This window comes from Alexandromys fortis, unplaced genomic scaffold, assembly GCF_014885135.2.
Source record: "Alexandromys fortis isolate MF-2015 unplaced genomic scaffold, M_Fortis_MF-2015_v1.1 scaffold_193, whole genome shotgun sequence".
NCBI lineage: Eukaryota > Metazoa > Chordata > Mammalia > Rodentia > Cricetidae > Alexandromys > Alexandromys fortis.
In genome coordinates this window covers 383,824-409,056 of record NW_026068083.1, presented here as the reverse complement: position 1 = coordinate 409,056, position 25,233 = coordinate 383,824, and the positions used below count along the sequence as shown (strand labels likewise).

Genomic DNA, 25,233 nt, shown 5'->3' with positions numbered 1-25,233 from the left:
AGGATGGACAGAAGAAAACTCTCTACACACACACACACACACACATTTGAGTGTGGCGAAAAACACCTGCACAAAAAAACACATAGACATAAGCAGGTGACACACACAACACACACATTGACACATAAATCAGGGGGAAAGAAGTCCATTTGAAATTCATATAGAATCTTGAAAAGGTGTCAAAGCCAGAATAACCATGAACAAACCTTAAGAAGTCACACATGACAAACTCAGAACTTCATATCAGATTATAGAGATGAACGTATGATGGGTCTAATGACAGACACACCAGGGCAGGCCAGCGAATAGCGAGAACCTGGGAACCTGGGAGTGAACTCCTCTGCATGGCTAAGGGCACCCAGATTACTCTGTGGGAAATGGCAAGGTGCCATCTATGTGCAGAGAAAACTGAATATCCCCAAACAGACACGAGCCTGAGCTCTTAGCCTAAGCATACACAAATATACTTCAGCATAAACCAGAATACTTACCGACGAAAACTCAAAGGGAAAAATATTAGAAGAAACTGTAGCAACATCTACAGGATACTAGATTTGAACTTGTATTTGGCCATTGGAGTAAAACACACCACCAAAAACGAACAGACAAAATATGCTTCAAAGGAGTTAAAGTTTTGGACATTTTCATTTAAAGAGATAGTGGGAGCACATTAACCCTTTGGGTCCATGTCCTCCCCAATTAAACATGCCACTATTGGATGAATAAACAAGCCTTACATGCTTATTCAGTGTTGTGACTGACTTACACATTACACATCTGGGTTAGACCATTAATACATTTTCTTCACAGCCACTTGCATTTCACAGCAAGAGCTGTGAACACCTTGTTATCTCTCTGTGCTGGAACAAAACGGTGTGGTTTACTCACCGATAGGGTATTAACAGCAAACCCAGGGTAAACAGGAAATGACTAGACCTCTCTGGCAAACAGCTTACTGGGCTATCTGCATCATCCTATCCAAATGGTCCAAGAAACACTGAAAAGAAGGAATTTATGAAGAGGAAGATGGGGATCATGAAGACAGGACATTGCTGTTGCAACCATTAACACACAGCAGCAATGGATGCTAGCCAGGATTGGGCCTTTCAAGTGCCCTTCAAGAACAGAGGTGTTCCCAATGGGGCTCCATCCCTTTTGATCATCTAATGACTATTAAGGTTTACAGAAGGAAAACGTGTATTTTCTCTAATGTTGTAGCCACTGAGGGATGAATTGGGAAAAGGACAGGAAGTGTGGTAACGGAGGGCAATAGGCAGGTAGATAGAACCATAACACAGCATTCATTCATATATATGCATATATATAAAACATTTAAACTAAAGCTAAAAATTAAATTTTATACATAAAGTTTGTCCACTTGACTACATCTGGAATAAACTAAAACCCAAATGACTAAGCATATCTTAATTAAATAATTTGAAGTGGGAAGATCCACTTATAATCCAGATCTTTGAGGAGGCATGATACACCTTTAATCTGGGCCACACCTGCTGGCAGCCTCTTTAAAAAAAAAAAAAAAAGTGGAAGAGGGAGGCTTGCTCTTTCTTTGCCTGCTTGCTCTTGCTCTCACCAAGTCTGTTCTTTTAGTGGCATTATAGCCTGCTTCTTTAGGATCTTAGCACATACTGATGAGCAGATGAGACATCCAGCCTCATGGACTGAACAACTACTGGATTCTTGGACCTTCTGTTGATAGACAGCCACTGTTGGGCTAGCTGTAAGCCATTCTTATAAATCCGGTAGAGAGAGAGAGAGAGAGAGAGAGAGAGAGAGAGAGAGAGAGAGACAGGGGATAGATACAGGTGTGTATATCTATATATATATAGAGAGAGAGATTTGTTCTATAATTTTCATTCCTCTAGAAAACCCTGACCAATATAAATGTCAGTATCATTCCTCATTTAATAGATAAAAACTGATGTAAACAGGAAGTCGATAAGATAAGGAGAAGCAGAAACAGATGGGAGAAAATCTGTCACTCAAAACTGTTAAGGATTCTTATCCAAAGATATAATGATAGATTAAAATGTAAGCAAAATTGAGAAGTACTCTCATGGACAATTTTCTCCTCCACAAACTTGGCGATAGACAACCCTGCCTGGTTTTTATGTCGACTTGACACAAACTAGAGAACCACAGTTGAGAACGTGCCTCCATATGAGCCAGCTGTGAGGCATTTTCTTAATTAGTGATCAGTGGGGGGATAGTGCTGTCCCTGAGCTGGTAGTTCTGAGTAGTAACAGAGTACACTCAGCAAGCCATGGAGAGCAGGCCAGTAAAGAGTGCCCTTTCATTGGCTCCTGCCTCTAAGATCCTACCTTGTTTGAGTTCCTATCCTTCAGTGGTGAACAGTACTGTGGAAATGGAAGTCGAATAAACCCTTTCATCCCCAACCTGCTTTTGGTCATGGTGTTTTGTCACAGCGATAGAAACACTAAGACAAGTTGGTACAGCGTAGCAGCACCTCTGCCAACAGGGTCACCTCCACTGTGCTGCCCAAGAGAGGTTTGGGGTTCACTTTCCCAAGTGTGGCAGCTGGTGAGGGAGAGGGTCAACTCCCTGGCCCACCACAGGTGGCCGGGACAAGAGGAGAGGACATCTTCCTCTCAGCGCTACCTAAGAAATGGGGAGGGCATAACCAGATATACCACTCTGACGCCCCCAGTTCTAGCTCACCCACACCTCTGCCAACAGGGTCAGCTCAACTGTGCTGCCTAGGCAAGGAGTAGGGCCCACTTTCTGAGTGCCACAGCTGGTAAGGGCAGGGTCGGCTTGCTCATCTGTCACAGGCAGTAAGGGGCAAGGGGTAGTGGGGCTATCTCTCCCCCACCCGCATCTCCACATGAGAGAAGAGTAGTGGGGACAGCTCTCCCATGCTCACAGCTTAGGGGCTGGCTCACCCACACCTCCGCCAATACGGTTGGCTCTATTGTGCTTCCCAGCGTGCTGTGAGGTGCAGGACCTGCTCTCCTGAGTTTTGCAGCTGCTGGAGGACAAGGACACTCCTGTTCTCGTGACTCATGACGTCAGGGCCAGCTCTCCCACCAGCTTCAGCATTGATTTATTATACTTTCTTTTTAGCCATATTGTATTTTCTTTTTAGTCCAAATACAAACACTATAACACTTCCTACTATCTCCCTTCCTTCTTGCACTTAACTTCCACTACCACAATAAAAAAGGATGTATTCAGAGATGAAACTAGATCTGAAAATCTGTATTTTAGTCATTTGAAGATTCTTATGTTGTCATATTGTACCTTTTAAGTTCTTTCTCCAACATTTGTATACGGCAAATGTTTCTATCTGTTATTTGAGACAGCCGGATACATTATAATACCTCCCCCAGCTCTGTCCTTCCTGTTGTCTGACTAGCACCTGGGTAGTGAACCTCAGTGAAATACCAGATCAGAGGCAAGGCTGAGAGGACAGTGTTTTCCTGACTGTTTACCGTGTGCCTGAATGCCGGAAGGAACGTGTGCTTCGTCGCTGATGTATTTCTAGAACCACTGAATGATTCTGTTCTCACTTTTCAGAGCCACGTAAATCAGGTAACTTATACAAGAATGCTGATGAAGAGACCAATCTCCTGCACATGTCAGCCTCCGCTTTAATGAGATATTTGATTAAAGGTAAAAAATCTACTGCTATACAAACACGTGAAACAGAACTCTGTTCTTTTCCCACTGTTTCTGTATACTAGTATTTTCAACCCCTGGGCCCCTCCAGCATACTGTGAATCTTACTAGCACAGAGTGTGTTCCAGTATTTCTCCTGTAAGCAGAGCCATGCGTGGAGAGCGCTGTGGTTCTGCACGGTCACAGATCCTAGGTGTGGTCCTGCCTTATCTCTAACCCAGGAAAAGTGATGTGTTTCCTTCATGCCTCACATCCTTAGTTTTCAGCATGACATTGTGAAGTGAGAATATTTGACAGTTTTTCAATAATTCCTTCTTTAATCACCTTTACACCATTGCAATAATAGACCTAAGATGTAAGCACATTTGAGAAGCACTCTCACAGACATTTTTCCCCTTAACAAACTTTGCAATCGCCAACCTAACGAAAAAATATGATGTTCGCACCTTGACATAAGAGAAGACAGCCCCACGCTACAAAGACTTAACACTCTGTGCTCACTGTCTGACTGACGCTAGCAGCCACAGGACAGACGGAAGAAGGAAGAAAAGAGAAATGCCATTGACAAGAGGGTGAGAAAGAACCGTCCTGCGGGTGCCGCCTGTAATCCCAGCTCCTTGGGAGACTGATCCAAGAGAGTGGCAATTCACAGTCAGCCAGGGCAGCGTAGTGAGACCCTGTCTCAAAGTTGTGGAGTGCTTACCTTGCTTACAGAACGGTCAGGTTCAGTCCCTAGTCCTTGAAAAAATAGAAAAGTATACCAAATATGGACAAGGTTGTCAAGAAAATATGGAGTATCTGAGGTTGGCAGGAGTTGACATGCTCAGTGGGTAAAGCCACCTGTTGCCACACCTGACAGGTGTTAGTCCTTAGGACCCACGTGGTAGAAACAAAGGACTGGATTCCACCAGCTCTCCTCTAACGCGGGCAACTTGTATGCGGGGCACGTGGGGTCAGCCGAGCTCCAGCAGGATGGAGCAGCCTCTACGCCTGCCCTGCCATCTGCAGCAGAGGTGGCCTCATTCTCAGTCAGCCCATCTAAATTTTAAGTCTGTGGTTAGAGAGAAAGGATAATGGGCTCTTTCTGGGTGTTGAGCGGAAATGGCATGAGGGCAAATGGTTTTGGGTCTGAGAGAAAGCAGAGGCATGCTGTTCTAACAAGCACCTGCCTTGGTGAACAGAAGTGTGGACATTTTAATCTTATGCAAGAAACACATTGTGGAAAAACTTCCCCATGTAAATTTGACCAGCTAACTTTGAGATAGGACTCTCTAACAAGCCCACATTCTACATTTTATTTTAGGATTCATCCCTAAATAAAGATAAATTGAATCTGTCTTTCTTTTTAACAGTATTCCAAATATATACACTGTGCCATTTCTTATTATCTATCATCTCCATTCCTTTTCGTAACTTAATTTTCACTGTAGAAATGTCATCTAAAAGCAGAGAAATGTTTATGGAGCGATTAAGCTGTATTTGCGAATTATTTAAGTCACCTGTAGTCGTATATATTGTCGTACTGGCATCTTTTAAGTTCCTCCTCTGACATTTGCATATGATCTGTCATTTGAGACAAGGTGCAGGATATAGCAAGATTGACACTCAGTAGTAGGTTAACAGACTGGCAAGCAGATAACCATCCCCCTGCCTCAACTTCCCTAATTCTGGGAATACAGGTGCCTCTCCCATCTCTGTTCTCTGTTGCCTGATTTATACTCTAATGATGCCGTCTAAGGAAATATCAGCTACGAGGCAAGGCTGAATAGAACAGAGTCTGTGCTTGTTAACTGTTCACCTGAGTTGCTGGGAGATTATTGTGCTTCAGAAGTGGGTTTTTTTTTTCTTTTGCAGTATCATTGAATGGCATTGTTCTCACTTTTCAGAGGCATCTAAAACTAGTAGCTTAAAGAAGGAAGTAGTCAAAGGATCACGCCTTCTGCACAAATCAACCTCTTCTGTGAAGAAGCGTTTGCACAAAGGTAACAGAGTCACTGGCATACTGATGTGTGAGACAGAATTCTGCTCTTTTCCCGCTGTTTCTCTCTTCCAGTATCCTCAACACGGAGGCCCTTCCAACATCCAGCCAATACTACAAACACACAATACGTTCCTTTTTTTTCTTGTGTAAAAAGACACCTCTGTGGAGGGCTCTGTGGTTTAGCATAGTATTAAGGTGCAATGTGTTGATCCCCCTTGTCTCTAACCCAGGCAAACCAATGGCTTTCCTTCACCTCTCACGCCCTTACTTAATATTCTGCATTATATTATGAAGTGAGAGTCCTTGACACTTTCTCAATAGTTTCTTTCTATATTGCCTTTACATTTCTGTGGTTGTGACTACAATCAATGGATACCATCGGTATCATCATGCTTTTTTTTTCTGCCTCATTGTAACCATACAGTAGAAAGTGTGAGTGGGGTGGCCAGGTTCAGGACTTGTCTGTTTTTAATTCAGTAGCTACTGTGTGGAATCTCTACATATCCATTCTAGAATGATTGTGGTTAATGATTATGGCAGTAATTTCACGAGGAAACTGCTAGTTCTTAGCTCTAGACCTTTAAGGGATCCAAATGTTAAAAGATGAAATTGTATTAGTCAGTTGATGATAGCACAGAAAAAGACCTAAAGATTCTGAGAAAATCCTTGGAATCCCAAAAATAGGTTGTAGAACTAGAAAGTTCCATTCCAGGTGCTACAAATGTGGCTCAGAGGTTAAATAGCTTGCAATGAAAGAAAGAGGGGCAAAATTCAGATCCCTAAAACCCACGTAGAATGCACGGTGCACACGGCAGCCCATCTGTAATTCTAGGTTGCAGGGCAGAGACAGGATCCCCAGAGCAAGTTGGCGACTGAGATTAGCCACGTGAACCGGCTCTGCATTGGATGAATAGATCCTCCATGGAATAAGAGGGAGGAGTGACAAGAGAAGATTCTCCACAAACACCTCAGACCACCACAGACACTAGTTCACAAACACACAAATACCTACACAAAAACACGCTCAAGCACACTTAGATGCAAATCTTCCCACCCACACCTATGCGTGTAAAAAGAGAACAATGAAAAAAATCAATCTCACTCATAAGGAATCTTGAAACAAAGTCATAATAAAGTTAATTGTGAACAACCAAGAAAAAAATCACATTTCATAATTTCAGAACTTAGGACACAGTTATAGTCACAACAGAGAGGTGACATAGACCACTGATTTAGAAGAGAGAACCCATAAGTGAAGTCCCACCTATGAGGTCAGGGACACCCAGACTTTTCAGTGGGAAAAGGCAGTCCAGCACATAGGGTGCAGAAAAAACTAAATATCCCCAAACAGCAGGTTACCTGAGCCCTTAGCTTAAACTGTATACAAAAATACTTCAGCATAAATCAAAATCCTCACAAATGAAAATTAAGCTTAAAAAAAAGCTTAGAAAAAAATATTGCAGAAACCTACAGTATCGCAGATTTAGCCATATATTGTGGAGCTGATATAAGATCCTAGTTAAAAAGGGAAACTTCCAATTAGGCTTCATCAGAATCAAGTTTTTTTTTTCTTTTTTTTTTTTTTTCTTTTTTTTCCTGTTCTTTTAAAGAAGCTGTGGTAGTGGATGCTCCTTGGCTCCACTTCCTCCCAAGAACAGGCTTTGGACCATGTGTCTACTACCAGGAATGTATTGCACTTCGTGAGTTGTTTACATGGTGCGTGTCTGGATGAGACTGCCCTTTCTCTCCAGCAGACTGCGCTAGAGCGTCCAGCCCGGCTGACTTTTGCCAACAGGAAAGAGTTTCCAGCTCAGCTCTGTCTTGACACCTCTAGTTCTGATTGGTTACGAAGAGCAGTAACAGCAGCCCGCCCTGGTGGGCACCTCCCGGACCTTCCCCACCAACAATGAGATGAGATGACTATCACACTGCTCAAATGACCCAGGAAATATTGCAAAAAGGTGGCAGAAAGAACTTATGAACGGGAAGATCGGGATCTTGATGTTATGACATGGCTGCTGCAACCATAGACACGCAGAAGCTATGGATTCTAGCCAGGATTGGACCTTTCAACTGTCCTTCAAGGAAAGAGGAGTTGCCAGTTAGGCTCCGTCCAATCTCGGGAGCTGATGGCCGCAGATGTTGGCAGAGGAGGATCTTTTCTTAATACTCAGCAGTACTAAGAAAAGAAGATGACCGAAGAAACAAAGGAGAGGGGACACCAGAGGACAATAGGCAGGTGAACGCACTCATAGTTCAGTGGATGAACTTAGAAATCTTTAGAAGTAAGGAAAAAATAAATTTTGTGCATGAATAAAGTATTTTTAACTTATATTTATTTTTATTTCATGTGCATGGCTGTTTGCCTGAATGTATGTCTTTGGAAAGGTCAAATCTCCTGGAACTGGAGTTATAGACAGTTGTAAATTGCCATATGGGTGCTGGGAATTGAACCGGAGTTCTCTGGGAAGAGCAATCAGTGGTCTGAACCACGGAGCCACCTCTCCAGTCTCTGAAAATATTATTTTTATTTAATAGATAAGTATAACAGAAATAGAAGTGCAGTTGAGCAGAAAAAAAAGCTGGTCATAGGATGGGAGAAAATATGTATTTTTATGTATGGTGAGGATTCGTATTCAAAGACATGAAAATGGAAATATAAAATGCACATAAAACTGGAAAATATTATATCTAATAGCTATTTCCTTTAGACGACTCTGCAATGGCTCACTGAATATGAACATATGATGACGAGTGGTGTGAGATAAACCAGACCCAAACTGCCGGGTGCCGGGGTCAAAGGTGTGCGCCACCCCCACCCGGCTGGCAAACGATAGTTTTAATCACACATTTTTAATATTAGTCCTCATACATACACAACAGCATTTATTGTGATCTCCCTTCATTTTTACACTTTATTTCTCATTATAGAAATGTCAGCTTCTAATCCCATCACTCGGGAGGCAGAGACAGGCAAATCTCTGTGAATCTGAAGCCAGCCCGGTCTACAGAGTAAATTCCAGGGCAGGCTCAAAAGCCACAGAGAAACCCTGTCTCTAAAAACAAAGAAAGAAAAGAAAAGAAAAGAAAAGAAAAGAAAAGAAAAGAAAAGAAAAGAAAAGAAAAGAAAAGAAAAGAAAAGAGGGAAGGAGGGAGAGAGGGAGGGGAAATGTCAACTTTATTGGAAACAAAGGAAGGATTAGGATTACAAAGATATTAAATTGTGTGTGAAAATATTAGTCACTCACAGTTTTGTATACACTAGTCTTGTTAAAGTCCTTTCTATGACATTTGTATATAGCATTTATGTTCTTTTTTTTTTTTTTTGAGGTAAGGATGCTATGCATATCAAGGCTGGGCAGATACTCACCCCCACCCCCGCCTCAGTCTTTGAAGTGTTGGAACTACAGACAAGCTACACCTCTCCCAGCCTTCTTTCTACACCCGACTTATTCTATTATAGTGATGTTTGATAAGATATCAGATAACAGCCAAGGCTGCTTCAGACAGAACCTATTCCTCATTCCTGAGTGTCACACTGATTAGCTGTGTTAGTGAAAGACTTTGTTGTCATTTTTCAGACAAGTCCAAGATTAAAAACCTAGGCAAGAACGTTGGTGAAGGTACATTCATGCTGCGCACGTCCGCCACTGCTAAGAAGAAGCAAGTACTCAAAGGTAAAAAAGGGAATGCAGTCCAGATGTATGAAACAGAACTCCATTCTGGTCCCATGGTTTCTCCCCATCCGATACTGTGAGCCCCTCAAATAATCCACTAATGTTGACCCGTGATGGCCTAGGCGGGCACATTTGCATCCTTCATTCATCCCTCTTCTCTCTTCTGCACCGTGCTCCGAAAGGAGAACGTGCTGTGACTTATCCAACAGCTGCTTCTTCAGTGCCTCCTATTTGCTTATGTTTCTACAAAATAGTGTGTTGTCGGATAAGGGGCCTGGATGCTTTTAATTTTAAGAGACCGGCAGTTTATTTGTTCACTTTGTACCTGAATAGCTAAAAAAGTCAACTTGCAATACAATGAATGGCATTGTTTTCACTTTCCAGATCACTCTAAAACCAGTAATTTAGAAAAGCAGACTATTAAAGGGACAGGTATTCTGCGCAAGTCGGCCTCGAAGAAACATGTGCCCAAAGGTAAAGAAGTAGCTGGATACAGATATGTAAAACAGAACCCTGTTCTTTCCTCCCTGTTTCTATTTTCCAGTATTTGCAATCTCCAGGCCCTTCCAACATACAGGTAATGTTATAAAAGCAAGATGTGTTCCAGTGTGTTTCCTGTTGTTCTAGGCCGAGATTCCCCCTTGCCTCTAAAAATGGTAAATTGATGGGTTTCCTCCATCTCCTATACTCTTACTATTATGTGTGATGTTCTGAACTGAGAATATTTGAGACTTCTCACTAGTTCCTTTTAAAGACACCTTTATATTTCTGTGGTCATGACAACAGTCAAAGGTGCAGTCAACAAGCATCCTTGCACAGTTTTCTTCTGCCATTTTCTGTCTGTACAACAGACTGTGTGAGTGGGGTGGTTAAATTTGAGACATGTCTGCTCTTAATTCAGTAGCTACAAGATAGAATATCTATGTTCCATTCTAAAATGACTGTAATGTTTAGTGATGGCAGTAACTGCATGAGAAAACTCTTTCCTGGTTCTTAGCAGTAGAGTTTTTAGGAACTGAAACATTTAAAAGATTAAATTATACTAGTTAGTTGACAGTTGCACAAAATATGACCTACAAACCTTGGGGAAAAGAATCCCTAGAACCTCAAAGATGTAGTTGAATGTTTTCCTCTATCACATTGGTCCCCCTGGAACAGTTTCTTTCCTGCTCACGGGTCCCCGCAGCTGCTTATGAAGTAACACTCTGAGGCTTAATTATCAATTACAATTGTTTGGCTCAAGCATATTACTAACTCTCACAATTAAATTAACCCATTTCTATTCATCTGTGTATTACCGCAAGGCTGTGACTTACCAGCAGTGCTTCAGCATGTTACTCCTTCAGTGGCTATGTGGTGTCTCCCTCCCTCTGCCTTCCTTCTCTCTGCATCTTTATTTGGATTTCTTGCCTAGCTGTATTCTTCCTGGCCATTGGCTGAAACAGTTTTATTCATCAACCAATAAAAGCAATGCATATCTGCAGCATACAGAAGAACATCCCACATCACAAAGATATGTTGTAGAACTAGAAAGTTCCATTTTGGGAGATGCAGAGATTGTTCAGTAGTTAAAGGGCTTGCAATGAAAGAAAGTGGGACAGAATTCAGAATCCCAAAACTCATGTAGAATGCAGGGTGCACATGTAGAATGGCAGCTCATCTATAATTTTGTGTTACAGGGCAGAGACAGGATCTCAAGAGCAAACTGGCTACTGAGATTAGTTACACGGATTGGCTCTGGGTTGGATCAGTAGACACTGTCTTACTAAATGAGAGGAAGGAGTGAAGGAAGAAGATTCTCCACAAACATCTCAGACCACCACAAGCATATGATGACCTCACAAAAATAAATGAAAACATTCATATATGCAATAACCCCACCCCAGTTATGCACGTAAAAGATCCGTTTCAGATCCACATGGAATCGTGAACAGTGTTGTAGGTAAATTAATTCAGAACAACTGAGAACGAATCACACTTGGTAATGGCAGAGCTTATGACAGAGCTACATTAATGAAAGCAGCATGATTCTCATAAAAGGCAGGTAACAGAGACCAGTAAAACAGAGAGTAATCCCAGAGGTACAGCAATGTGATGACTAACCTCGGCTGCCAGCTGGACGGCGTCAGGAATCAGCTAAAGCCCAAGTAATTGGGATGCCTGTGAGGGTTTTTCTGACTCGTTTGAGGTGGGAAGACCCACCCTAAATCTTGCCATACCTTCGGTGGCAGGCCACGTACAAGGACGTGGAAGTTGAAACCTCTTGCTTTTCTCCTGCTTTCCCCTCATCCTCACTGGTAAATTCATCCGCCTGCAGCTGAGGCACTCCTTCATGGGTGTTAGAACCCACTTCTTCAGGAGTCCAACACACACTGAGTTCCAGCAGTCCTCTAGAACCAGGCTGGGACTTCCGGGACATCGAGCTGCAAGGACTCAACAACTTCCATAGTCTCAGCCTTTCTATCAGGAGACAGTCATTGCTGGACCAGCCAGACCACAGAATGGAAGCGGCTCTAACAAATCCTCTTTTAATAAATACACGTTCATGCTATCCACTCCTGTCTCTTTAGAGAGCCCTGACTAATAAAAAAAAATGGTGTTAGGAATCAGTTTAATAATATATCTATTTAACAGTATGGTGTTGTTATACACGTGGATCATGCAGCCTTCAAGATCATCGCCCAGAAGGCAATGGGAAGAGTGTAAGAGCCTGAGACAGCAACTGACGGCTAGGAAATATTTTCTTGTGGACACAGCAGGGCAGCTGCACATATGAACTCACAGCAGTCATGACAGCATGCACAAACCCTGTGCAAGTCCAAGTCATAGCAAATCTCAGCATGGAGCGGGGTTGAACACACAATCCCAACTGAGGCGTGGAGCTATTGGAAATTATTAGCTACTAGTTGGAGACCTGTCTTTCTCTCAGAATGTAGTCACTGGCAAGATAGCCACTCCATTGGAAAACTATGCATCCAAGAATATTTGGGCACCACAAATTGGTCTTGAAGAAATCAAAAGAAGCCGGGCGGTGGTGGCGCACGCCTTTAATCCCAGCATTCGGGAAGCAGGTAGGCAGATCTCTGTGAGTTCGAGGCCAATCTGGTCTACAGAGTGAGTTCCAGGATAGACTCCAAAGCTACACAGGAAAACCCTGTCTCAAAGGAAAAAAAAGAAGAACTCAAAAGAACCTGTGCAGCTTGTGGTGCACACCTTTAATCCCAGAGAGGCAGAGCCAAGTGGATCTCTGCAAGTCTGATGTCAGCCTACTCTACAAAATGAGTTCCAGAACAGCCAGAGCTAAACAATAGAACCCTGTTTTGGAAAAAAAAAAAAAAAACTAATTCAAAGGAAAAAGGACACAAAGTTAGGAAAACAGATTGAATCAGAGAAGGATTAGGGAAGGGACATGAATATAAACACATTGTTTGAAACTCACAAAGAACTAATAAAGAAAGTGGAAGAGAAGAAAAGGAAGGAAGGAAGGAAGGAAGGAAGGAAGGAAGGAAGGAAGGAAGGAAGGAAGGAAGGAAAGAGAAGATGGAGGAAGAAGAGGACAAGGAGGTGACCTCAGAAATAAACTCTAATCTGCATGGTCAAGTGCATCAAGGCAACTTAACGGGAAAAGGCAATCTAGCCCTTATAGTGCAGGAAGATGTAATATTCCCCAATAGAAGGATGTCTGAGCTCTTAACGTATACATAAAAATACTTCAACATAAGTCAAAATTCTTACAAGTGAATGTTAAACTACAAGATGATAGAAAATATGTAGGGGAAATGTACAGAATAATAAATATGGCTATGTATTTCATAGTTGACATAAAGCACAGCCAAAAAGGAAAACTATAGACAAATTTGGTTTCATCAGAATTAAAATTCTTGACATGTTTCTTTCACTAAAACAACAGTAGTGCAAAACCCCTTAGGCTCTACATGATTTTACTAGGAATAGGGTTTGACCATGTTTATACTGTTCATGAAGCTGTCCTCAAATGCAATCATAAGTACTTGGTTATCTCTGAAGCAACATGCCACTATTGTACCAGTAGACAAACCTTGCTGCATAGTTAGCATTATGGGTTACATGGCACACAGCTGGTTGAGAACTTTCATGAGCCCCCCGCCCCCCCGCCCAGGTAGCATGCATGGCGCTTTCGAACAGTGAACAATAGCAATTAGGGAGCAACTTTCTAGTACAGTCTTGTCTTGATATCTCTGTCCTCTGGATAAACTGCGTGGTATACTAACCAATCACGTCTCATAATCTAAGTCTGGTGGGTAACAAAAACAATGACAACAGCCTATGTTCTTTGGGAGCGGGGCTCACAGACCTCTCAGGCCCACCACCTAAGTGGGACGTTTATATTATCATACCCAAATGGACCAGGAAACATTGCTTAAGAGACGTCCCAAACAATTTAAGAGCAGATGGGAGTCATTGCCATGAATTGCTTCCATGAAGATACAACACTGCTTTTTTAACCATAAACACAGAACAGCTGTGGATTAAGCCAGCGTTGGTCCTTTGAATCATCCATCAAGAACAGAGGACTTGTCAACGAGGCCCTACCCACTCTGAGGACACTCTGACTAGCACTTTGGTGCTCTTTCATAAAATAGCAACCCTAGGCAAGGCTACTTCAGACACTGTCCACTTATGCTGATCAAAGTGCTTTAACTAAGCAACTGAGAGAGGATAACTTGAGAAATTAGTTTATTGCCAGTATGATTCAATGCTTGTGTTCCCACTTTTTTTCCAGGTCTGTTTAAGTCTACAAACATTGGCAGTAAAGGTGCTCAACTTCTAAGTAGTCTCCACACTTCAACTTCAACTACCAAGAAGAATGTGCTTAAAGGTAGGGGAGTCCCTGTCATCCAGCCCTCCCAACAAACAGTCAACATTACGATACCAGCATGTTTCCCATAAGCAGATACATGTGTGGAGGGCTTGTGGTTCTGCACAGTAATAGAATCCTGTGCGTGGATCCTTCTGGTCTCTAGCCCAGTTAAATTGGTCCGTTTCTTTCAAATCTCAAACCTTTAATTTTCTGCATGATATTCTGAAATTAGAGTATGTCATACTCCTCAGTGACTCCTTTTTATTTGATCTCTGTATTTCTATTGTTGCTAACACAGTCAAAAGTATAATAACTATTACTGCACAGTTTTTTTATACTACTGGTTTGTAGCTACCATAGAAAGTATACATGGGATTGATGTGGGATTCCCGTCTGTATGTTGTGACTATGTTTTATTACCATTGGTTAATAAAGAGGCTGCTTTGTCTTAGGGCAGGGCAGAATAGAGTTAGTGAGAAAACTAAACTGAATGCAGGGAGAAAGAAGGCAGAGTCGGGCAGACACCCATGTAGCTGCCTAAGGAGAAGGATGCCGGAACCTTACTGGTAGGCCACAGCTTTGTGGCAATACATAGATTAATAGGAAGGGGTAAATTTAAGATGTAAGAGCTAGCTAGGAGTACGCCTGAATCCCTGGCCAAACAGTGCTGTAATTAATATACTTTCTGTGTGATTATTTGGGTCTGGGCAGCTGGGAAATGAATGTGCATTCTCTGTTTACATGGGATTGTTGGATTCAGGGCACATACGCTCTTCATTCCACAGATACCATACAGGGTGTCTGCATAACCATTCTAAAATGGCTGTAGTTAGTGCCCGCGAAGTAACTGCTGGGAGAACTGTTTCCTGATTCTAGAATGGTTGTAGTTAGTAGCCACAGAAGTACCTGCTGGGAGAACTGTTTCCTGATTCTTGGCACAGCATTTTTTTTTTAATGAATTGAAAATATTAAGAAGATAAGTTACACTGGTCAACTAACTTGTAACTTGAAGAGTCTAGGGGACACCCCTGGAATTCAAAGACGTGCTGTAGAACTAGAAACATCCATTTGGGGGCCTGTGGAGATGGCTCAGCAGTTTGAGCGCTAGACAACGTCCCTCTAGGCAGCAGAGTGAGGTCAGGACTCAGATTTTTCAGTGAGAACAAGGGTGGGAATGGATGCAGTGCATCAGTGGAAAACTTACCTGACATACAAAACGCCTACTTCAAACAATCAAAAAATAGAGGAAATATTAACAAGGATGTCAATGTACAAGCAGAGGTTACATCACCTCCAGCAGGCTTGGGCAGCCTCCTGTCTACACCCCTGCCATTTGCAGCACGGTGGTCTCACATTCTCAGAAAACCCCATCTATTACAGAGAAAAGCTTCCCAGCCCTCTGCCTTTCTGTTCATGTGTCTTCTGGAGTCTGTTTCCACCTTTGTCTGTGGTCCAGTTCCTGCACCTTGTGTTCTATCCCTGCTTCTCTGCTTCCTGCATAAGCGATTCTACAGGCTAAGCTTTCCCCTGAGGCTTCTGTTTGGCTTCTTCACTTCTCATTTCCATCACTGATGGAGGAGGGTCATCTTTTATCTGTTGTTTCATTGGTTAATTAATAAAGAAACTGCCTAGGCCCATTTGATAGGCCAACCCTTAGGTGGGTGGAGTAAACAGAACAGAATGCTGGGAGAAAGAAGCTGAGTCAGGAGTCGCCACGATTCTCCCACTCCAGACAGACGCAGGTTAAGATCCTCCCTGGTAAGCCACCTCGTGGGCTACATAGATTATTAAAAATGGATTAGATCAATATGTAAGAGCTAGCCAATAAGAGGATGGAACTAATGGGCCAGGCAGTGTTTAAAAAAATACAGTTTCCGTGTAATTATGTCGGGTATAAAGCTAGCCGTGCGGGCGGCCGGGTGCCAGGAACATAGCCCTGCCGCTCCTATTACTACACATCGCCATTTCAGTTTAGGTTTTTCTCCGCCAGTAATCTCCGTTTTACGTCTTGTATTGACCGCCTCATTTTGCTTGAAATCTCTGTTTCCATTCTCTGGAAGTATACTCATGTGTTCTTTGAGTTGTTCGAAATGCTTACACCATACTTTTTAATTCCTTGGCTTGTATTCTAAGTGACTTTTCCATTGCCACCATTACTATGGGACTAGTGGTTTGTGGAGAATGCATGTTGTCTTGGTTCATCATGTTTCTGCATCTGCACTAGGGCCTGCACATTTAGTTTATTTTTCATTTCTCTTTCTTTCTTTTGGATTTTTATTTTTAAAATCCGAGTCATCTTTTTTTCCTTCAGTGGTGGTATTTGCAGTATTGAGTAGAAGACTAAGGCCCAGGAGGGTTGGGGTGGCATTTAGGTCCGGAGGCTTCATCTGGCGTCTTCCTCTAATTGTTAGGCAGAGTCCTGGGTCACCTAGTGCCTCCTACCTGGTACTTAAGCTTTCATGTGAGCTGTGAACCCCTTCACACACCTGAAGGCCTTGCCCAAAAACAAATCTGCTTCTTAACCTGGATTCATAGACACCTCTGGAGCTTCTAGAAGATGTGGAACATTGTAAGCACCAGCGGCTCTAACCTGGAATCAAATATGATTCCCATCCTAGGTCACTTTCCACTGATGGGACTGGGAAATGTGGTCCCATTTATAAGATACCTTCTAATGACCCCGCATGCTACAATTTATTTTAGCAGTTGTATTCAAATAGACATCAATCCTATTTTTTCTTTCTTCCTTTCTTTTTTTTATTACATATATGTTTTTTAAAAAGAAAACAAACTATCTTTTTTCATTTTACATTCGAATCCAAGTTCCCACTCCCTAATTGAGCCTGTTTTCATGGTCACGCTTTCAATGCCATTCACGTGTACTCACGTGTGAGTTTGTCAGTCTCTGGCTCCACTCAGCCCCTATACATTTCTTCTTGTTTCTGTTTTTTTAAATACTCTGTATTTTTATTTTAGGGCATGTATATACATGAAAGGCACCAACCAATGTGCCGTGGTGTGCCTATGGAAATCAGAACACAACACTGTGGAGTTAGTTTTCTCCTTTTACATGGATTCTGGCTAAACAAATGCAGCTTACCAAGATTTGGGAGCAAATACCTTTTCAGGCTGCGCCACTGTTATGATACCAGGCCCCGAGTGTAGCTTTCATTATGAGAATGGCTTAAAGTTTGATGTTAATTCTTTTTCTAATACTCTTGAGTGACATTGTTCTTGTGTTTCCAGGGCAACCTAAACCTACAACATTAGGCAAAAAAGGTGTTGACCGTCTAAATAATCTGGTTCCTTCAACATATGCCTCCAGTAAGGATGTCCTCAAAGGTAAAGGAGTCTCTGTAATACAGACCTGGGAGGTGATTCTCTGCCTTCCAGGTCCATGGTTTCTGTTTACCTGTACACTCAAGCATGGGCCCTTCCAATGAGTGGCCAATGTGACAAGCACAGCAGGTTTTGCACAATCTCTACCTAAAAAGATGGGGGTGTGGAGGGCTTTGTGGTTCTGTACAACAAAGGACCCTTGCATGGACCTCCCTGCTCACCACTAACCTAAGTGAGTGGATGCATTTCCCTCATCTCTCACAGCTTTGTTTTTCTGCACGATGATCTGAAAAAGGGGTGTCGTAGTTACTCAATATCTCACTTATTGAGAGACCTTTAGGTTTTTACTGTGACAGTCACAGTCAATGGAGCTGTGGTATCATTATACCCTTTTTATTACATTGTTTGTGTTGTTATCAAACACGAGGAGCTGGGATGGACTCAGAGCTCTGTTAGCCTATTGTCAGCCTGAGGACCTGAGTTAGGATCCCCAGCAGCACATACAGAGCCACACACAAAACCTACATTCCTGAAATCCCAGCCCTGGGCAGGCAGAGACAGGTGGGTTCCTGGGGCTGTTGATCAGCAAGTCTAGCCAATTTGGTGAGTTCATTGGGTGGGGAGAGACTCTTCCCAAAAGCCATGGCGGAGGACTAGAAAGATGGCTCGCTGGTTTTGCACATTTACTGTTCTTCCTCTTATAAATTCAATTCCCGGCACCCACTACTTGTAACTCCAGATCCAAGGGATTTGACATCCTCTTCTAACCTGGCAAGGTAAGAGGGACCCCAAATACACAAGTGGCATACACACACACACACACACACACACACACACACACACACACACACTACAAATGAATAATTTTAAACTAGGTTGAGGAAAACACCTGCCATCAACCTTTGGTTTTTATGGGGGTAGGGGATGCGTAGGAGGAGAGGGAGAAAGGAAAACAGGCAGTGTGACTGGGGAGGTAGCTCAGTAAATGGCTTGTAATCCTAAAACTGGAGAGGCAGAGACATGTGGACCCCTGGGGCCCGCTAATCAGTCTGTTCAACCTAATCTGTGAGTTCTGAGCCAGAGAGAACCCCTGTCTCAAAAGAAACACAGTGACTAGCACCCGCAGAATGAAACTCAGCGTTCACTGCTAACCTCATGCATGCTCACACACTTGATAGGGGAACCACTCACTGGAACATACGCAGAATAAAAACAGCCACATTCACCACTTATCAGTTAGCTAACTGCCTCATAGATTCCAGTGTGTACCTGATAAATTAGTAATTCTGCCAGTAAATACATGAAAAAAAAGACATTTTACAGAAATAGAAAAGTTCATTTTCAAATTCAGATGACCTCTCCAAAGACTATGGTGGTCAAATAATCCTGTCAATGAACCAAGTAAGAAGAGTCATGCTTCATGATCTCAGAACTGACTCCCAAGCTACAGAGGTGAAAGCATGGTGGTCCAGGCACGCAGACAGATGACACCCAGGCCAGTGAAACAAAGAAAGATCCCTTTGTGGCCAGCCACAGAGTGTGGAGAGAGCAGGGATGATGCTTGGTAAACTAGATATCCTATGGAGAAGCATGAAGTGAGGGCCCTTTTCTAAAATTATCTTCAGAACCCAACTCAGAATGAATCAAGGACCTATAAGTAAGAGCTAAACTACAAAAATACTACCAATAAAACAGAAGGAAACCCCTATTCAATACTTAATTTTCCAATGTATTTTTGGATGGACATCAAAGATCTTCCTATACAACTAAGGATAGCCTTGGACATCTGATTATCCCACGTACAGCACCTCCAAGTGCTGCCAGTACAGTAGCACGCCACCACACTGGCCATGCTGTGCCAGGAGTTCCTTCAGGGCTTCCTATGTGCTGGACTGAACCACACTCCAGCCCTATCTCTATTCTTGCATTGCATTTCCCATTGTTGGAATATCACCTTCCTTTCTAAAAATAAGTTCATTTCCATATACAGATTACTACAACCAAAAATTTACATTTTAGCCACTTATACTCATAAACAATAAACTCCTGGTTAATTATCCTACTGACATTTTGAATTTATTTGGTTTTTTTACTCCTTAAAAAAATATTGATTTTAAATGTGTATTGAGTATTTTGCATGCATGGATTGTATACATACATGCCTGTTGCCTATGGAGATCAAAAGAGGAAACTAGAGAAATAGATCATTGTGAATCACCATGTTGGACCTGGGAATCAAATCTAGGTCCTCTCAAAGACCTCCCATTGTTCTTAACCACTGAGCTATTGCTCCAGCCTCCTATCTGATTTCTGAGACAGGGTGCTGTGTTTAGGAAGGCTGGTATCATATGCCACGTGTAGGAAGGCTAGGCGGCTGGTACCCTTCTCCCTGTCTCAGCCACCTGACTGCTGGAACCAGGGCGTGCAACGACACCATAGTGAATATTCTTGATCAGCACATCAGCTCGCAGACCGAATCCATTGGTGCTGGTTACACTGCTTTATGTGGGTTACTGCTGTGCTTAGAAGGCAGCTGTGCTTTGGAGAGAGTTGAGATTTAAGTCTTTAAAAACTGAAGTTGTTTAATCGGGGGTATCATCCACTAATGTTCTCATTTTTCAGGACAGCCTAAGTCCGAAAACTCAGATGAAAAGGATTTTAAACTTCTAGATAATCCGCAACCTTCTGCCTCTGCTACAAGGAAGCATCTTCTTAAAGGTAAAGAGATAACTAAAATGCAGAAACAAGCCCTGCTTTGTGGTTCTGTTGACCAGTATCTTCCGCTGCGGGCCCTTCCAACACAGAGCTCCTGTTAACGAGCCCAGCATGGGTTCTCACGCTTCTCCTCTAAGCAGAGCCCTGTGTGGAAGGCTTTGTAGTTCCATGTAGTATAGGGATCCTGTGCATAGATCCTCCTTACTTTTACCTCAGTTAAACTGTTTAGTCTTCTTTATTTATCATGGGTCTTAGTTTTCTGTATGGTATTCCAAAGAGAAACTGTATTATGACCCTTCCCAAAGTCCTCTCTGTGAGCCACATTTTCCATTTCTGTTGCAACTGCAATCACTGGCTCAATAGATGGCTATTAATTCATTATTTTAATTTTTATTATGTATTATTAATAATTTTATTATGCTAGTTTATATCTAGAAGGTAGAGTATTTGGGTGCAATTTTTGGATTGAGGAAATACATTCTTTAAATTTTCACAGTTACTGCCATACACATTTTTAAATGATTGTAATTAGTAGCTAGGACAATAAATGCTTGAAAAACTATTTCCCCTTTTCTTAAATAGCACTAGAATGCTTTGGCATTTTTTCCATACAAAAATGATCCCATTTGAGGCTGCCTGCTCCAGTCTCTCACTCTCTGTACATCGTCATCTCCCATTGACCGCCTTCGTGCTGTGGAAAGTATGATAGGATCTTTAGCCTTTTCCGTTCCTATCAGTTCAAACTTAGAGAGAAATCACAGCCATTCTAGAAAGAATTGACACGTAGGCTTACCCAGATCCTCTCGTGGTTGTCAGCTCCTCTTGCTCTGCTTTTCCACGTGTGCAAGTCTGTCAGTCCTAACACCAGTCTGCCTGTGAACTGTAGACGAGCCACTCCCGATCTGCTCCCTAAAAACCTTGTCCACAACACAGCTCCCACAGTAGAAATCCTACCATCGGTGCAGCCCGATCTGTCATCCACAATCCCGCTCAAACTGCATGCATTGCAGTAAGGCCAACCTGAAACAGACTCATGATGTGGAGACGTGCTCACCCACTGCACACCTCAGACAGTCCAGGGATGAGAATGTGTTCACACAGAAGTCATCCGCGTGTCGCACAGGGAAAACTCGTTCATGTCACTTTGTGTCTGCCTCTTCCAGTTATGTGCTCAAAGATTCAGATTTTTGTTTTGCTTTGTTGGTTGCCTCTATTTGTTCCCTGTTTTTAAAATATCTTTTATTTATTCTTTGGCCATTTCATACATGTGTACAATCTGTCTTGATCGTATCCCCCCAAACTCCCACACATCCCCCTTCAGCAGGTCCTCTGTCTCTCTCTCTCTCTGTCTCTCTCTCTGTCTCTCTCTCTGTCTCTCTCTCTGTCTCTCTCTCTGTCTCTCTCTCTCTCTCTCTCTCTCTCTCTCTCTCTGTCTCTCTCTCTCTCTCTCTCTCTCTCTCTCTCTCTGTCTCTCTCTCTCTCTCTCTGTCTCTCTCTGTCTCTCTTGGTTTGCCTCAACCTCCAGATGGGTCTTTTGCCCTAACCAGGCAGATAGCCATTTCCTTCCTGACTCAACAACATCTCATCTCTTCATCCTTTTTTATTTGCTTGGCATCTATCTCAGGCATATTAAGTGTATGTATCTATATCAAAAGGCAAAGGGCCACACAGTTTGAGAAAGATTTCTCCAGCAGTGCTACTGTGTGTAGCCTGGGGCAGTCAGAATGCAAATCCAATGGGGAGTGGTGGCTCAAGCAGAAAAGAAGCAGACCTCGGTGAGTTTGAGGGCAGCTTGGTCTATAAAGTGAGTTCCAAGACTGCCAGGACTACAAGACCCTGTACCAAATAACCAACTAAACGAACCAACAGTGCTAGACAGCCAGTGCTCTGGGGCCCAGATTCAGCCCTCTGCCCTACCTTGAGCTTGCCTCATGCTGGTGGGGGCTGGAGATCCACTGTTCAGGGCTCACACTGCTCTCGCTTTAAAATGTCCTGGCAACGTTCCTACAGACGGTGTGCATGCAGCCTCACACTGTGCTCCATGGCCATCGCTTGACTTTGTGCATCCTGTTAGGGACCAGTATCACCATTCTCAGGCCCCCCAAGACCGAGTTGTCAGCACAAAGGAGATGTATTTGTCTCAGGGTGAATAAGAGACAAAGGAAGAAGAGGCAAAGACAGGACATAGATGGGGGCGGGGGAGAAACAAGGAAAAGGGGGAAGGTATTTGTCTCCATAGCAGGGGGAGCACACCAAAGGACTGCCTCTGGATACAGAGGAGACAGATGTGGCCCATAGGCAAATGGCAGTTTATAAAGGTAAAAGGGAAAACGCCTGTGTTAGGATGAGGTGTTTAATTTTAAATGGGCGTGTCATTAGGTGAGCCACAGGGGGCTTTAGATTGCTGGACTTTGATACTTCCTTAGCTGAATCTTGGTAGTCAGCCTCAGGAGGAGGAAGCAGCCAAATAAAGAAATAGACATTGGTGTCTATAGGAATATAATCTCACGATTTTTAGCAAGGCAGAGGGAGTGGGGGAGAAGGACAAGGCCTGGCTCTCAGAGCCTTGTTTGCCATGCTCGCTAGAGTCCCTTCATATCCTGTTGTCCTGACATCGAATATAATAACAATATTAACGAATACTGTAATGTTAAATGCCTGAATATCTTTCCTTTAGAATTAAGTACCATTCTGTGAAAGTATGCCGTACATCCATACTTGAGAGAAAGAATCTCAAGGATGAGCACCAGGAAGTTCAAGGACACGGGAGGCAAAGCACCACTGGGAACCCACGTGTGGGAAGCCTTGTGAGCAGATGTGCATATGGAACAGCAGTGCAGAAGGCCCCTGACGGACAGGGTAGGACCAGACCGTGAGAGTCCTTCAGGGGCAGCAGGTGGGTTCTTTTGTCACCTTGTTATGTTTATTCCCCTAATTTTAGTCATAATTACTTTTAAATCACAAAGAAAGAGCTGGGAACGAATGCAGCTTAGTGTTGGAGACCTTGTCTGTCACAACAGGACCCTGGGACACTGGGGAAAAAAAAATAAGAAAAAGTATTTACCCCATTCAAGCCATTCATGTTTAAACATTGCACAGTCAACTGCCAAGGATTTAAAGGGCATGGCTTCTGTCAACGTAATGCTTCTGAACATTCGAATGTTATTTTAACCACACTGTTATCTCCTAGGAAGCATAAATACTGGAAGAGACTACACTAAATCTAATCTGGACTATCACTGACAAAGCTTTTAGACTCCCTGACTATTTTGAACCTAAAAGCACCTATTTTCCCCCCGCAAGAAATAGAGCAGTGGATGGCCCAGCAGTCAAGAGTACCCACTACCATTGGAATAGCTCAGTTTGCTTCCCCATCCCCACATTGAACGGGTGTGTGTGGAGGCAGTGCATCTCAAGTCTGTCCACAAAAGAATCCACCCGGGGTGCCTTTAAAAGCTTTGGTTCTCGGGGCCGCATAGTTGGCTCAGTGATTAGGAGCAATTGTTGGTGTTGCAAGGGACCTGGGCTTGATTCTCAGCTCCCACATAGAGGCTCAACACCTTCTTGAGCACTAGGCAGAGACGTGGAGCACAGATGTGTGTGTGTAAGCAAAACAAACACATAAATAATAAAAATAAATCTAAGAGAAAAAAATGTAATTAAAAACCTTGGTTCTCTGTCCAGTTCCCAGACCAGTTTAGCCAGATTCTCTGTGTGGCACTTTAATGCGCAGCCAGAGCTGGGCACTGTGAGGTTGCTAAATTGCTGTAAGAACTCAAGCAAGCACATCAGCAAACATCTGCTTTAGTCTAAGTCTACTGCCAGCGGGGACTTAATGTCTCTCCAGAACACCCTCCACCACAGTCCAGTAAAATTCTGGGGAAGTGTGTATGCTGCCCTCTGATGTAGAACCTGTGAGTCATGTAGGAGCTCTCAGTGAGTAGCAACAGTGAGTGAAAACCGAGATGTTTAGTTTTAGGTGACTTTGTTTAAGGCCATAAGTAGCTAATCCTCTCAAAGCAGCAAGCACAGCCCGATAGTTAGCAGCGACTAAGTAATTAGCTACATAGCTGCAGAAGCAACCTCCCTACCTCTTATTTGGAGAGCAAGTCTCAAATGTCTAGATCAGTGAGCACCAGGGTAGCACAGGCAGCTGGAACCTTGCTTAGGGATTTGTGGGGTATGGACTCTGAATAGACATAGCTGAGGCAATGACCAACAAACAGGGGACACTGATTCCTCGGGTCCAGTGTATTGAGAGCTTCGTGGACAGTTCCTCATCCATACGGTAGACTGATGCTCTGGGCTCTGTTTTACCATTCAGAATGAACAGTGACTTTTAAATCTAAGATATTTGTACAATATACTGTAATTAGGTAGTGAGAATAAGATGTATTTTGGTTCCCGAAACTGCAGAAAATTGAGAGTGTCTGAAAAGCTCGTGTGTGTCCGTGTTGATCGTGATGACGGTGGCTTTCTTTTCAGAACTCCGCTCACTCTGTGAAACACTGAAACAGCTTGAAACATTGAAACAGTCTAAGACCGCCCTCTTGTGGCTGACTTCCAACTTGCGCTGCCTAGCTAAGATCCCTGCAGTACCTTCTGGCGAGGTGTAAAGGTAATTAAACGACATTTGTGCTCTGTGTGTTTGAAAGGAGTGGTTTTTTGCACGTCATCTGATTTGCAGAGCTATTCTGCGCGAGCCTGTCGAAGAAGAGACTTTCTCTGACACGTCACTTCCACGTTCAAGCACGAACGTTTCTGGTGGCGCACGCCTTTAATCCCAGCACTTGGGAGGCAGAGGCAGGTGGATCTCTGTGAGTTCGAGACCAGCTTGGTCTACAGAGCTAGTTCCAGGACAGGCTCCAAAGCCACAGAGAAACCCTGTCTCGAAAAAAAAAAAAGGAAATGAAAATATGCTACTTTCATATCTTTCACATTAAAGTCATCAGTTTGGGCTGAAGAGACAGTTCAGTCAGAAAAGGCTTTGCCTTGTAAACACAAGGACCTAACTTTGATCCCTA

At 43.1% G+C, this 25,233-nt stretch overlaps 1 protein-coding gene across 1 annotated transcript in view; it reads left to right on the top strand.

Moving 5' to 3' along the window:
• Positions 1-24,844, top strand: part of Ccdc7 (coiled-coil domain containing 7) — a 196,054-nt gene extending 171,210 nt beyond the window's left edge. Inside the window, exons 44-52 of the mRNA XM_050122079.1 lie at positions 3,556-3,651; positions 5,544-5,639; positions 9,220-9,315; positions 9,700-9,789; positions 14,078-14,173; positions 17,402-17,497; positions 20,117-20,212; positions 22,887-23,105; positions 24,695-24,844. Coding sequence (XP_049978036.1) covers positions 3,556-3,651; positions 5,544-5,639; positions 9,220-9,315; positions 9,700-9,789; positions 14,078-14,173; positions 17,402-17,497; positions 20,117-20,212; positions 22,887-22,906 — 686 coding nt within the window. The 3' untranslated portion in view covers positions 22,907-23,105; positions 24,695-24,844. The remainder of the gene's footprint in view (positions 1-3,555; positions 3,652-5,543; positions 5,640-9,219; positions 9,316-9,699; positions 9,790-14,077; positions 14,174-17,401; positions 17,498-20,116; positions 20,213-22,886; positions 23,106-24,694) is intronic.
• The last annotated feature ends 389 nt before the right edge of the window (positions 24,845-25,233 follow it).